We start from the raw sequence: 14513 nt of genomic DNA, 5'->3' as shown, positions 1-14513 counted from the left end.
CAGGTCATTTATGTATATTGTAAATAGCAACAGTCCTATGACACTCCCCTGCTGCACACCTGAAATCACTCTTACTTCGGAAGACTTCTCTCCATTGAGAATGACATGCTGCGTTCTGTTATCTAGGAACTCCTCAATCCAATCACACAATTGGTCTGATAGTCCATATGCTCTTACTTTGTTCATTAAATGACTGTGGGGAACTGTTTCGAACGCCTTGCGGAAGTCAAGAAACACGGCATCTACCTGTGAACCCGTGTCTATGGCCCTCTGAGTCTTGTGGACGAATAGTGCGAGCTGGGTGTCACATGACCATCTTTTTCGAAACCCATGCTGATTCCTACAGAGTAGATTTCTAGTCTCCAGAAAAGTCATGATGCTCAAACATAATACGTGTTCCAAAATTCTACAATTGATCGACGTTAGAGATATAAGTCTATAGTTCTGCATATCTGTTCGATGTCCCTTCTTGAAAACGGGGATGACCTGTGCCCTTTTCCAATCCTTTGGAATGCTATGCTCTTCTAGAGACCTACGGTACACGGCTGCAAGAAGGGGGGCAAGTTCCTTCACGTACTCTGTGTAAAATCGAACTGGTAGCCCATCAGGTCCAGTGGCCTTTCCTCTTTTGAGCGATTTTAATTGTTTCTCTATCTCTCTGTCGTCTATTTCGATATCTACTATTTTGTCAACTGTGCAAACAGTCTAGAGAAGGAACTACAGTGCAGTCTTCCTCTGTAAAACAGCTTTGGAAAAAGACATTTAGTATTTTGGCCTTTAGTCTGTCATCCTCTGTTTCAGTACCATTTTGGTCACAGAGCGTCTGGACATTTTGATTTCATCCACCTACCACTTTGACATAAGACCAAAATTTCTTAGGATTTTCTGCCAAGTCAGTACATAGAACTTTACTTTTGAATTCATTGAACGCCTGTCGCATAGCCCTCCTCACACTACATTTCACTTCGCGTAATTCTTGTTTGTCTCCAAGACTTTGGCTATGTTTATGTTTGCTGTGAAGTTCCCTTTGCTTCCGCAGCAGTTTTCTAACTCGGTTGTTGTACCACGGTGGCTCTTTTCCATCTCTTACGATCCTGCACGGCACATACTCATCTAACGCATATTGTACGATGGTTTTGAACTTTGTCCACTGATCCTCAACACTATCTGTACTTGAGACAAAGCTTTTGTGTTGAGCCATCAGGTACTCTGTATTCTGCTTTTTGTAACTTTTGCTAAACAGAAAAATCTTCCTACCTTTTTTTATATTTCTATTTAAGGCTGAAATCATCGATGCACTAACTGCTTTATGATCGCTGATTCCCTGTTCTGCATTAACTGTTTCAAATAGTTTGGGTCTGTTTGTCACCAGAAGGTCTAATATGTTCTCTGTTCTCTGTTTAACTGCTCAAGGTAGTTTTCAGATAAAGCACTTAAAAATATTTCACTGGAATCTTTGTCCCTGCCACCCGTTATGAACGTTTGAATCTCCCAGTCTATATCCGGCAAATTAAAATCTCCACCCAGAACTATAACATGGTGGGGAAATCTACTCGAAATATTTTCCAAATTATCCTTCAGGTGCTCAGCCACAACAGCTGCTGAGACCGGGGGCCTATAGAGACATCCAATTACCATGTCTGAGCCTGCTTTAACCATGACCTTCACCCAAATCATTTCACATTTCGGATCTCCGTCAATTTCCTTCGATACTATAGCACTTCTTATCACTATAAACACGCCTCCCCCTTCACTGTCCAGCCTGTCTCTGCGGTATACATTCCAATCTGAGTTTAGGATTTCATTACTGTTTACGTCTGGTTTCAGCCAACTTTCTGTCCCTAGTACTATATGGGTGTTGTGACCGTTTATTAATGAGAGCAGTTCTGGGACCTTTCTATAGATGCTCCTGCAGTTTACTATTAACACATTAATATTGTTATTCCCTTTTGCATTTTGCCTGCTCCTACCTTGCTGCGTCTCAGGAGGCGTCTTGTTGGGCCTAGGGTGAGAATTCTCTAACCTAAAAAACCTCCAAACCAGAGAACCGCGATCGGTTCTGGGAACGATATTACAAATAGTTAGCTCTGATTCCACCCCACGAATGAGGCTTTCTGCCTTCACCAATTCCGCCAACTGCCTGTACGAACTGACGATGACCTCTGATCCCAGACGGCAGGAGTCATTGGTGCCAACATGAGCAACAATTTGCAGTCGGATGCACCCAGTACTCTCTATCACCGCCGGTAGGGCCTCCTCCACATCTCGGATGAAACCCCCCGCAAGCAGACAGAGTGAACACTGGCATTCTTCCCCGACCTTTCCGGTATTTCCTTAAGGAGCTCCATCACCCGTCTAACGTTGGAGCTCCCAATAGCTAATAAACCCCTCCCCCCGTGTGCCTGCTCGGACCTTGCTGAAGGAGCAGCCACATGTCCACTCACAAGCAGAGTGGGTGACACCACACGGACAACCTCCACATTTACCCTCCGCCTCGTGCGCCGCGAACGCCGCTGAACCTGCCACTCCCCTTGGGGAGAGGGTGGCCCAACCATGCCCGGTACCCGCAAAGATGTCTCGACAGCCTATCTTGGATTACGTCTGTAAACTGAAGATGCAACAACAGAAATAAAAGGAAGGTTCAAGAATAGTATTAAAATTCAAGGTGAAAGGCTGTCAGTCATAAGATTCACTGATGATATTGCTATCCTCAATGAAAGTAAAGAATTACAAGATCTTATAAATAGAACAAGAACAGAACATGAAATGAGAGTTAACCATAAAAAGAAAAAAAGTAATGAGAAATAGGAGTGACGAGAATAGTGAGAAGCTTAAGATCAAAATTGTTGGTCATGAAGTAGACAAAGTTAAGGCATTCTGCTACCTTGGCAGCAAAATAATCCATGATGGACAAAGCAAGGATGATATAAAAAGCAGACTGTCACAGCCAAAGAGGGAATTCCTAGTCAAGAGAACTGTTTGTATCGAAATTGAGTCCTAATTTGAGGAAGAAATTTCTGAGAATGTGCATTTGGAGCACAGTGTTATATGGTAGTGGATCATGGACAGTGAGAAAACCAGAAGTGAATTAAGCATTTTAGATGTGGTGCTGTAGAAGAATTTGGTGGACTGATAAGATAAACAACGAGGAGATTCTTCATAGAATCAGTGAAGAAAGCAACTTATGGAAAACACTGACAGGAAGAAGGGACAGTGTGATAGAATATGTGTTAAGATATCCACGAATGGCCTCCTTGGTACTAGAGAGAACTGTAGAGGATAAAATTGTAGGGAAGACAGAGATTGGTTTACAGCCAGCCAATAATCAAGGGCATAGGATGCAAGTGCTACTCTTAAATGAAGAGCTAATTTTCCATCATTCTTTCATATCAGATTGAAAAATTCAATGTGATACAGCAGTTTTCAATCTGAAATGAAATAAAAACAGAAAAATAGAATAATGTTTTGTTCTTTGCAGATGACAAGCTGTGTAAAATATTTCAGCACCAGTACAAAATAACTAATAATGTTATGCGATGTACAGGAATATATAACACAATGATTACCTTATTTTTCAAATGAGTATTGTGGACATAAATTTTCAGCACAGGATAAATAACAGACACATAATGTTTTGTTTCTCAATTGTGTAGTGTGTGTCACATCATTTAGCTAATTATATTAAAAACAAAGATTCCAAGACTTACCAAGCGGGAAAGCGCTGGTAGACAGGCACAATAAAATAACACACAAACACACACACAAAAGTTCTAGCCTTTGCAACCGAAGGTTGCTTCTTCAGGAAATAGGGAAGGAGAGGGAAAGATGAAAGGATGTGGGTTTTAAGGGAGAGGGTAAGGAGTCATTCCAATCCCGGGAGCGGAAAGACTTACCTTAGGGGTAAAAAAAGGATAGGTATATACTCGCACGCACACACACACACACACACACACACACACACACACACACACACACTTACCTTAGGGGCAAAAAAAGGATAGGTATATACTCGTGCGCGCACACACACACACACACATACACACACATATCCATTCATACATATACAGACACTAGCAGACATATTATTTGGCCTTTAAATATGTCTGGGGGGTAAGGAGGAGAGTGGAGCAGGGAGGGGGAGGGATAGTATGGTGGGGATGGTGGACAGTGAAGTGTTGCAGGTTAGGCGGTGGGCAGGGGAGAGGTGGGGAAGGGGGGGGGGAGTTGTGAAAATGGAGAGAAATAGAGAGAAATAAATAAAAATATTGGGTGTGGTGGTGGAATGAGTGTAGTGCTAGAATGGGAGCAGACATATTATTTGGCCTTTAAATATGTCTGGGGGGTAAGGAGGAGGGTGGAGCAGGGAGGGGGAGGGATAGTATGGTGGGGATGGTGGACAGTGAAGTGTTGCAGGTTAGACGGTGGGCAGGGGAGAGGTGGGGAAGGGGGGGGGGAAGTTGTGAAAATGGAGAGAAATAGAGAGAAATAAATAAAAATATTGGGTGTGGTGGTGGAATGAGTGTAGTGCTAGAATGGGAGCAGGGAATGGGATGGATGGGTGAGGACAGCGACTAACAAAGGTTGAGGCCAGGAGGGTTACGGGAACTTAGGATGTATTGCAGGGAAAGTTCCTACCTGCGCAATTCAAAAAAGCTGGTGTTGGTGGGAAGGATCCATATGGCACAAGCTGTGAGGCAGTCATTGAAATGAAGGATATCATGTTTGGCAGTGTGTTCAGCAACAGGGTGGTCCACTTGTTTCTTGGCCACATTTTATTGGCGGCCATTCATGTGAACAGGCAGCTTGTTGGTTGTCGTGCCTATATAGAATAGAGCACATTGCCTGCAGCTTAGCTTGTAGACCACATGACTGGTTTCACAGGTAGCCTTGCCTTTGATTGGATAGGTGATGTTTGTGACCGGACTGGAGTAGGTGATGGTGGGTGTATGTAAAGGACAGGTCTTGTATCTAGGTCTATTACAGGGGTATGAGTCATGTGGTGAGGGATTGGGAGCAGGAGTTGTGTAAGCATGGATGGGTTTGTTGTGTAGGTTCAGTGGACAGCAGAATGCCACTGTGAGAGGGATGGTAAGGATAGTGGGCAAGACATTTCTCATTTCAGAGACGAAAGGTAATCAAAACCCTGGTGGAGAATGTAATTCAGTTGTCCAGTCCTGGGTGGTAGTGAGTTACGAGGGGAATACTCCTCTGTGGCCGGACAGTGAGACTTTGGGAGGTGGTTGGAGACTGGAAAGATAAGCCATGGGAGGATAATTACGGACAGTGAAGGCTTCAGTGAGACCCTCAGTATATTTCGAGAGTGACTACTCATCACAGACACTGCAGATGCGGTGACCATAGGTGGACAGACTGTTCAGAAGGAACTTCTTGGTACGGAATGGGCAGAAACTGACGAAGTGGAGGTATTGCTGGTGGTTAGTAGGTTTGATATGGGTGGAGATACTGATGTATCCAACTTCGAGGTGAAGGTAAACATCTAGGAAGGTGGCTTGTTGGGTTGAGTATGACCAGATGAAGCAAATGGGGAAGTTCTTGAGGTTCTGGAGGAATGTGGATAGGGAGCCCTCGCCTTCGATCCAGATAGCAAAGATGTCATCAATGAATCTGAACCAGGTGAGGGGTTTAGGATTCTGGGTTTTTAGGAATGATTCCTCTAGATGGCCCATGAGTAGGTTTGTCATAGAATGGTTGCATGCAGGTGCCCATAGTTGTATCCTGGATTTGTTTGTAGGTAATACCTTCAAAGGAGAAGTAATTGTGGTTAAGGATATAGTTGGTCATGGCGACCACGAAGTAGGTTGTTGGTTTGGTATCCATCGGGCATTGGGAAAGGTAGTGTTCAATAGCAGTAAGGCCACATGCATTAGGAATGTTATTGTACAGTGACAAGCAGGGCACCGTGTGGTAAAGAGACAGAGCTAGTGGAGGAAATGGTTGGTATCTTTTATATAGGAGGATAGATTCTGGGTAATAGAGTGAAGGTGTTGGTCTACCAGAGTAGAGATTCTCTCAGTGGGAGCACAGTAACCAGTCACAATGTGGCGTCCTGAGTGGTTAGGTTTACGGACTTTAGGAAGCATGTAGAAGGTAGGAGTGTGGGGATTGGTAGGGGTGACTCCAGGGGAGGGGTTCTGGGATGGGCCTAAGGATTTAAGTAGTGATTGGAGATCCTGCTGGATTACTGGGATGGTGTCAGTGTTGCAGGGTTTGTAGGTTGAAGTATCTCACAGCTGGCAGAGTCCTCCCACCAGGTAATCCTTGTGGTTCACAACAACAGTGATGGAGCATTTGTCCGCGGGTCGGATGGTGAAGTCGCAATCAGTTTTTAGATGGTGGACTGTGGTTCTTTCTGTGGATATAATGTTAGTCTGTATGTTGTGGGATTTGGGGAATGATGGTGAGGCATGGTGTGAGGTTAAGAAATTCTGGAAATTTAACAGGGTATGGTTTGGAGGCAGTGGGTGTGGTTCACAGTTCTATGGAGGAGTGAACTGAGTTAGGCAAGGTTCAGTATTTGTCTCTGGTTCAGTCTGATTGGTAAAGTTGGTGCCAAAAATGTTTTTCCATTGTAGGGACCAGGAGGAGGAGAGAAGGTCTTTAACAAGTCCTGCATGATTAAATTTGGAAGAAGGACAAAAGGTGAGGGCTTTTTAAAGAACTGATATTTCTGTGGGGCTAAGGCTTCTGGGGGAAAGGTTCATGACTGTGTTGTGGGTGTGTTTAGGTTCAGGATTCTGTGTGGAGGTGGGAGGGAGTTGTGGAGGGAGGTGATAGACAATAAATTTATTAAAGTAAGCGTAGATATTGCAGTAACAGACGTGAAAGTGACAAATTTTATACATGCACTCACAAATCTGAGTGACTTGGCTTGAAGCCATCTTCCTGTAGGGGAAAGAATTAAAAAAGGAAAGTACATCAAAACACATTGAAGTTAAATGAGATTATGTCCATTCCCTAAAGAGTGAGGAATGGTTGAATGAGAGAATGATGAGATGCTAGATGTGAGATCTGTGTAATGAAGACAGGCACTGGGGTTAGATAACAAAACTTACATCATTACAGTTTGTGAGATCACAGTACTGGGTGCTTGCTGTACAAACAGCATAATTGTTCACTAGCAACAACATGATTTCTGCAAGCTTCTGAAGGTGAATCATACTAATTTACAAAGGGATGAGAGATAACACTTCAGTAACAAAATGACAGTGCTTTCCACAACACTGTCTGTGAAATGAGGGCAACCGAGATCAGCAACTGAAGGGGTGGAATGTGGCTATTGGACCCATTTGTAAACTCAGGTGTCACACTGCAGTATGTGTCTGCAGTTCACAAGTAGATCCCAACAGCCAGCGTAACAGGTGGAGGGAACAAACCATTGGTGCAGCCTCGCCACAGGGGGCCTCTTTGCCTCTCTGGTTGGGACACCTACTTGGCTGCAAATTCTTAGAACCAGGGAAAACTGGGTATGTCTATGCTACTATGAGGCTTGACCTTACATTCAAATGTAACGGTGAGGAACTGCTAAAGAAATTCACCATTTTGAGCATTTTCTACATGAAGCATGTGGAAAACATATAAATTACTCTGCCCCTTCCATTTCATGGTCCTCCATGTAAACAATCATTCAGTGGTACATGTGTTCTGGGGAAAATTAATTCCTTAAAATGACTGATTTAGTTTTATGAAAATGGCCTGATGGCCCATACTCCTGTAATAGACCAAGATGCAAGACCTGTCCCAAACATCCTCCCACTACCACCTACTCCAGTCCATTCACAAACATCACCTAACCTGTCAAAGGCAGGGCTGCCTGTGAAACCAGTGGGATCTGGAAGTGGGGCCACTTCAGTCTGTTCCCATTTTTGGTCATTATCTATTCCCTATTGATGACTAATGTATTAGTGGAAGCTGTAGCAGCAGATGGCAGGCTGTGGTACAGCTTGCCCCTGGCATTATTATGTAGGTCATGCCCAGCAGGCAGCTGTGTGGAAGGGGTGAGGGTATGGTATGCCTAAATGCAGCCAGAGCTGATTTTGATGCATGAGTAAGTGCTCCCAGTTCCCAACAACCTCAAATGTTTGTTACCACCTGTTGCCAACAAAAATGCCTCGAGTTCACCAGGGGTCCGAGCCAAAAGTGAGTTCAAATGTGGGACCATAGGTAGTGGGCTTGCTGAGTTTGACACAGCATGTTGAAGGTGTGGGTCTGAGTCCATGTAAAACTATGGCCAGACTACATCAATTTATGGATGTGGACCAGAATGTGCCAAGGAAGCTGGTGAGTGCTTCCCTGGACTGGCTGTCATCATCATCTTGTGCATCTTTGTGTGGAGCTCCTGACTATTCTTGTAGCTTCCAAATTGGACACAGGTTGGAAGGGGCAGTCATCAGTTGCTCAATGTCATTGTTTTACAGAAGTCCAGTTTTTCATATACCATGAGCCGAGGGCATTTGTCATTATTAAGGGCGAAGGTGCACCCTCTTTTGCAAATATTATGGACAGGGCACAGATAGTATTTGTTGCAGTAGTGGTAACCATCTGTGCTACATGTGGTAAGTTAGAAAGGGCATCAACAAGTAGCATCTACATTGCTTCCTGGAATGGTCCAGCAAAATTGACATGCACTCTTTGCTGAGGGTGGTCAGGGCATGACCAAGGTTGAAATGATGTGCAGGGGCTGGGTGATTTTGGGAGGAGGCTTGGCATTTCTGGATGGCGTGTTCTGTGGTGGAGTCAGTGCCAAGCCAATAGACATGATGCCAAGCTATTGCCTTCATTCTGCCGTTCTCCAATGTGCAGGGTATAGGAACTTCAGTATGCAGGGGCGGAGCATGGGGGGAACTACCACCTGAAACCACCTGAAACTTACATAGCCCAGGAAATGACGCGCTTATTGACATTAAACCTCTGCTGTCATGAAAAATAGGTGCACCATTCCTAATTGGCAGTTGCTCAGGCCAACCCCACCATACATCAGATAACACCCTGCAGAGTAGCGGGGTATCCCCCCCCCCCCACTTTTTTTTTTTTTTTTCCCCCTACCTCATGTGCCATAATAAGAATTTCATCATAAGTGTATTGTTGATTTATGTTTATGGTGAAACTCCTTATTTTGTACCTGCCAGACTCTGCATCTGAGCCACACAGCAGGTGGGAAAATGAATCAGTGGTTGAGTGCTGCATGGTGGACCAATAATGGATGTCATAGGTATAATTTCTTAGGAACACCACTCGGCATTGTAGCTGGTGCACTATCTTATTGATACGTTTCAAATGGGATCTGACCAGTGGAATTGGGGGCTTGTGATTGGAGATTAGGTAAACCTTAATACCATACAGATTCACTTTAAATTTCATGACTCCCTATGTATTAACTGACACCTCTTTCTCAATGTGCAAATATTTTCTCTGTGTTCCATTTAATGTTTTAGATGTAAATACAATGGGCTGTTCAGTACTGTTGGTGTATTTGTGTGATAGCGCAGCACCAGACCCACAACTGATGCAACACTGACAAATATTAAACATTTGCCAGTATGGAACATTTGTAAGCAAGGGACCATCCTTAAGGCATTTTTAAGTGGGGAGAAAGTTATTTGGCATGCCTCAGACCATACACTTTTGTTACACAATTGATTAATCAGATATGAAATCTGGGCCGCAGTGAAAATAAATTTTGCGCAATAATTTACTTTGACAAGGAACAACTGTAGTTCATTGTGGTTCTCAGGAGCTGGTAAATTAGTGACTGCATCCATATGATCCTCTGTAGGTGTGAGCACTTCTTTGCATAATATATGTCCCAGATACTTGACACAGCTCAATAGGCCAGATGCCGCTTGGACAGCTTCTGTAGGACGTGCAGGTACTTCTCCAGGGTGTTCCCATAGATAGCAGTCATCTAAATAATTACAGTTGGGGATACCTTGGATGAGTTGTTCAAGGTATTTCTGAAATACCATGAGAGTGCATGCAACCCAAAATGGCAACCTGTTCTAATGATGCTGAATTATGTGTCACTCACTAAAAACTGTCTTGTCTGATTATCTACAGGTAACCAGAAACAAGTGACAGTGAGATCTACCTTTAGAAAATAATGCCCCCCCCCCCAGCCTATTTTGGCTACAATGTCTCCAACTTAGGGACTGGATACAGATCAACATTTGTTTGAGCATTGATAAAATGAGTTCCTTGTCCACCCAGTGAAGCCGAGGGATGTTGACTCCCTTTTGTGTCATCCTCCACCTTTCTGCATCATGCGGATGTAGTAGGGGGGATCATGTAGTCAGCACACAGCACTCCCAGTTATTTTGCAGACTTTCCAGGCTGTGAAACAACTATTGCTTGGTCAGGAAGCCCCTCAATTGTCATTGTGAAGCTGAGAGCACCCCGTACCATCCAGAAAATATCTCTGGGAATCAAACTTGGGTCCTTCAAATGGCAGCCATCTATTCTGACCACTCAGATACAGAGGCAGAATCTTGAGCATTAATGACAGACTGAAAATGATCATAAATTCTAGTGAGACATTTGGCTTCTTATCTCCAACCATTGGCATTGCCCACTGGCTAGATGACACTGGGGATATGGCTCTCATATTTTTCAATCTAGCCTGTTCCACGTTAACTTGATAGCGCATAGCAAAAGGCACTGGACGTGTTCTGTAAAGCTTAAGCACTGCTGATTGCTTCAAAGGAGTATGTAGGCTTGGAAACCTGTTGCACAACATATTGTAGGTTCACACAGTTGCTTGTATTATGCACATAATGTATCAAGTGCTGTGAATGGTATCCCACTGAAATGAGAATCACTATGACTTGATTCTGGAAACCAAAAAGCACAGAAGCATCTAACCCAAAAATGTTAATTGCCATTGAAGAGTTGACTACCAGCTGGTTAGTTGCCAAGCTACATTTTTTGTACTTATCTTCAGCCACAATCTGCTCCCACAATGGGATTAACCGGCCATTGTGCATCACACTCAGCATTGAGAGTGCCACAGATGTGTGAAGTCAGTGTGCTGGTACATGTCTGCATCAATCAGGGACAGTCATGCCTGTGTCCAGCTGGAGCTTTGCTGTTGCTCTATTAATTTCCAGCTGCAATATGATCTTATGCATCCCTCTACTGCTACTATGATCATCGTAAAGATAGGGTGCAGTGCACTGACAGCCATTACTGTACTTGTTGCATGCCAAAAGCTGCAGAAATATGCAAGGTATCTTGATTTGTGGCATGCAAAACAGATGATGTCACAGAAAGGGCACTGATGCCATTGATGTCATGGTCTCCAATCTGAACTTAATTTGATGGAATGAACTTTTCAGGGACCCTTCAACAATGATGGGGAGGAAACTGGTGCGTGAGCCTCTGCTCGCTTTGGGAAAATCTGGGAGCAAACAACGAGCTTCTGTTTTGGGTGCCTATCAATGACAAGAGCAGTGGATCACTACCTACTGCACTAACAACTGAATCCCCTGTCTCTGGAGTACTGGGCAAACAGCTGCTGAGTAAGTCAGATAATGACATTGACTGGATGTCACCAGTTGATCATAGAACACAATAGCCACTACTAACACCAAGAAAGTTGACACTAGAAGAATCTTGGAATATAACTCGTGGACACTGTAATTGGTGGGTTTTGGCAATTGTTAGAATATTGGTCAGGATTGGATCAGATGATTCTAAAGCCTTCACAGTAATGTCTGTCAGTTGCAAGATGTATAATAACATCATGGATTAACAATTCTACATACAATGCACCACATTATTTACAGGAAAAATCACCCTTGTATCACTTCCAAGTAAGCAGCCCATGTTGAGTAGGATTGCTTACATTGCTCAATGCATTGATTAAACTTGAGCCTAGCTGCAATGACGGGGGTCTGTTGGCAGTAATAATCAGTCAGCAAAACACAAGCATAAGAAAATCTCAAACTACAGGGGTTCTAGTGTGTGCTTAGTTTCCGTAGCCCTTCCTACAGTTTATTATTAGAAGACAGCAAGAGTGCACACTGATGTTCAGTGTCAGTTATTAAATTACCCTTCAGTGAAGAACAAAATAATGTAAATAGACCTCCCAACTGCTGCGTGCTTAGTTGAAGCAACTGAAAGGTGGAGGAAGAGATGAGTAAATTGCATTTCACAACTGCTATTGGTTTTTTAGCAGTTGTAACAGCAATTTCTGCTGTTGCTGGTGGGATTCTCCATGTTTTTCTTGCTCTTGCAACTACAACTGTTGCTGCTACAACTGTAGAAACTCAGGGTCTTTGCTTCACTGGAATAATTGCATGGTGAGAAAGTCCTGTTTGCCACTTTTCTAACCTGCTCTGCGTGGGTGGGATACATTTTATGATCTTCACACTGATTGTGGAATAAACTTGCAGTTCCTAAGGTCAATGATGATGGAGTTTACAAAATGAATGGTTAACCAAACACAAGAGCAGAGTATAGAAAAGCTGTTGTAAGCATATACAATGGTCGAGTGAGCAACCCGTATCACAAATGTAATACAGTCAAGGTCAGAACTCTACAGTTCAGTAGTGCATAACTAAAGGGTTTAAAGGCTGATTAGAGACTAACTGGCAAATATGAACCATTGCATTTATAGGCAGTCTCATATCTGTGGATGCATCCACATGACATGCTTCCGGAAGTGGCTGTGCCCTTTGTTGCAGCAAACTGTTGCAGCAATATGAACGTCAAGTGTCTCTGACCTGTCTTTGATATCAATACTTGGGCTGGGAAGAGAATCACTGGAGAAACACCCTTAAACCAAAGTCATATGAACATTGAAAAGATGCTATGATTTCACAAAAACTATTAAGTAAGAATAATAAGAAAGATAAATGAAGCTCACACATCAAGTGCTGAAACATCTATGGGTTAATGAAAATTAAATTACTTGTTGTTTTTATCTCTAACAAACATTTTATTTCCTTTCTCTTGTTAATATACATTTTTTTATTTAGCTTTCATGAAAATGGTGGAAAGGAGCTGTATTTTGTAAAAGATAAATGTAAACTATCTTTCTCGTCAGTAGGTTGCACATTTTTGCATGTATTTGCTTTATCTTCATGAGGGAAGATGTGAAAATATTTTAAAGATATCGTAAATCATTTTCACTTATAATAAGAACTCACAGAAAAACATTACATTCTAAACTAAATTGTAAATGCTACGAAAAATGAATCTGTACTCTCTTATCATTTTACATTTTTGTCAACTCTGTTGAGAAATACTTAAAGAGTACATAACAGAACATTTGTTTTTTTTTTTGTAGCACTAATGGTCATCGCTGCTGTACTTTATCGACGTTATTATGTGGCCCATTACTACACCCATGAAGAATTGCATGGGCCAATCTCAAATAGCTCACCAGAATTTGCCGATGATACAAACTATAATCTCTACTGGCCTTTAGTTTCGAGTACTAACATGAGTTCAATTGAGAAGTTGTCTTCATTTAATGGAAATGGAAATTTTATCACTGTCTCATGAAACAGACAGTGAGGAAGTATGGCTAGAAGAAACTTGAAGACTTGTAAGATGAACCTGTTTTGAAAGAATCTGATCAGGGTACAAACTGCAAAGCATATGAAGTGATGGTAATTATAATTTAATGTAAGACGTAATGGGCAGATCAACCTTGGAAAAGAAGTCCAAATAATCTTGGTATATTTCAAAACCAAAAGGTTTATCAGAGAAAGAGAATGGACCATTGAGGTTTGCTGGTAGACCTGATGACAGAAACAGAATGGGTAACAGGAAAACAAAAATGAGACAGCTACATAACTTAAAGCAAGTGACTGAAACATTGGAACAGGAATACAAAAGTAACTTGTAACATAGGAAATGGAAAGAGATCAGAGAGGACAGTTCAGCAGGTCGAAGTAAGTCAATACATCATCACTGGCATAATTACTGCCTTTACTGTCATAATTATAAATAGAGGCAAAAACAATTTTGTGTTTACTGAGTTTGTTATCCATTGAAAGGAAAAACAATGAAATGTCTTTGTACTTGATCAAAATTGTTGTAATAAAGCTGTCTATCGGTAACTATGAGTATTTGTTGTTTCATACACATATAAAAATAAAGGACCCTGTTTCTCAGTTTTTGGTAGTATATAGTTGAAAGAATTTGGAATTGAACATACATTAAGTTAGTCACCAATCCTCTGTTAAATTGCATATGTTGTTTGTTTCATAGCCTCAAAGAGAGGAGATCTTTGTGGTTATGGAACATGCCAGATAAAATGTAGAAGATAAAGTTTACACAGAAATTGATGTTAAAATTGGTGTAATGTCCCACACTCACTGGTATTCGAAAAGATTTATCATCATCTTGATTACATTAATTTTTTTTCATTTCAACATGAACCATCCTTAGATTTGTAGACAGCAGTGAAATAACTAATGAACAAATACAAATACTAGCAGTCACATAGGCTCAGTCATCGTGACATACTTCAGTTTACTGTTAGAATACAG

General features: G+C 42.2%; 1 protein-coding gene across 2 annotated transcripts in view; it reads left to right on the top strand.

Moving 5' to 3' along the window:
- The window catches only part of LOC126325997 (insulin-like growth factor-binding protein complex acid labile subunit), a 237027-nt gene extending 222946 nt beyond the window's left edge, over positions 1-14081 (top strand). The window contains exon 9 of one of the 2 annotated variants that reach the window (XM_049995471.1): positions 13304-14081. In XM_049995471.1, coding sequence (XP_049851428.1) covers positions 13304-13521 — 218 coding nt within the window. In that variant the 3' untranslated portion in view covers positions 13522-14081. The remainder of the gene's footprint in view (positions 1-13303) is intronic. The other variant, XM_049995470.1, reaches the window with a different exon arrangement.
- The last annotated feature ends 432 nt before the right edge of the window (positions 14082-14513 follow it).

The sequence above is a fragment of the Schistocerca gregaria genome, chromosome 2, assembly GCF_023897955.1.
Source record: "Schistocerca gregaria isolate iqSchGreg1 chromosome 2, iqSchGreg1.2, whole genome shotgun sequence".
NCBI classification, from domain to species: Eukaryota; Metazoa; Arthropoda; class Insecta; order Orthoptera; family Acrididae; genus Schistocerca; species Schistocerca gregaria.
The sequence above is the reverse complement of the archived record's forward strand: the minus strand, read 5'-3'. Positions and strand labels throughout refer to the sequence as shown.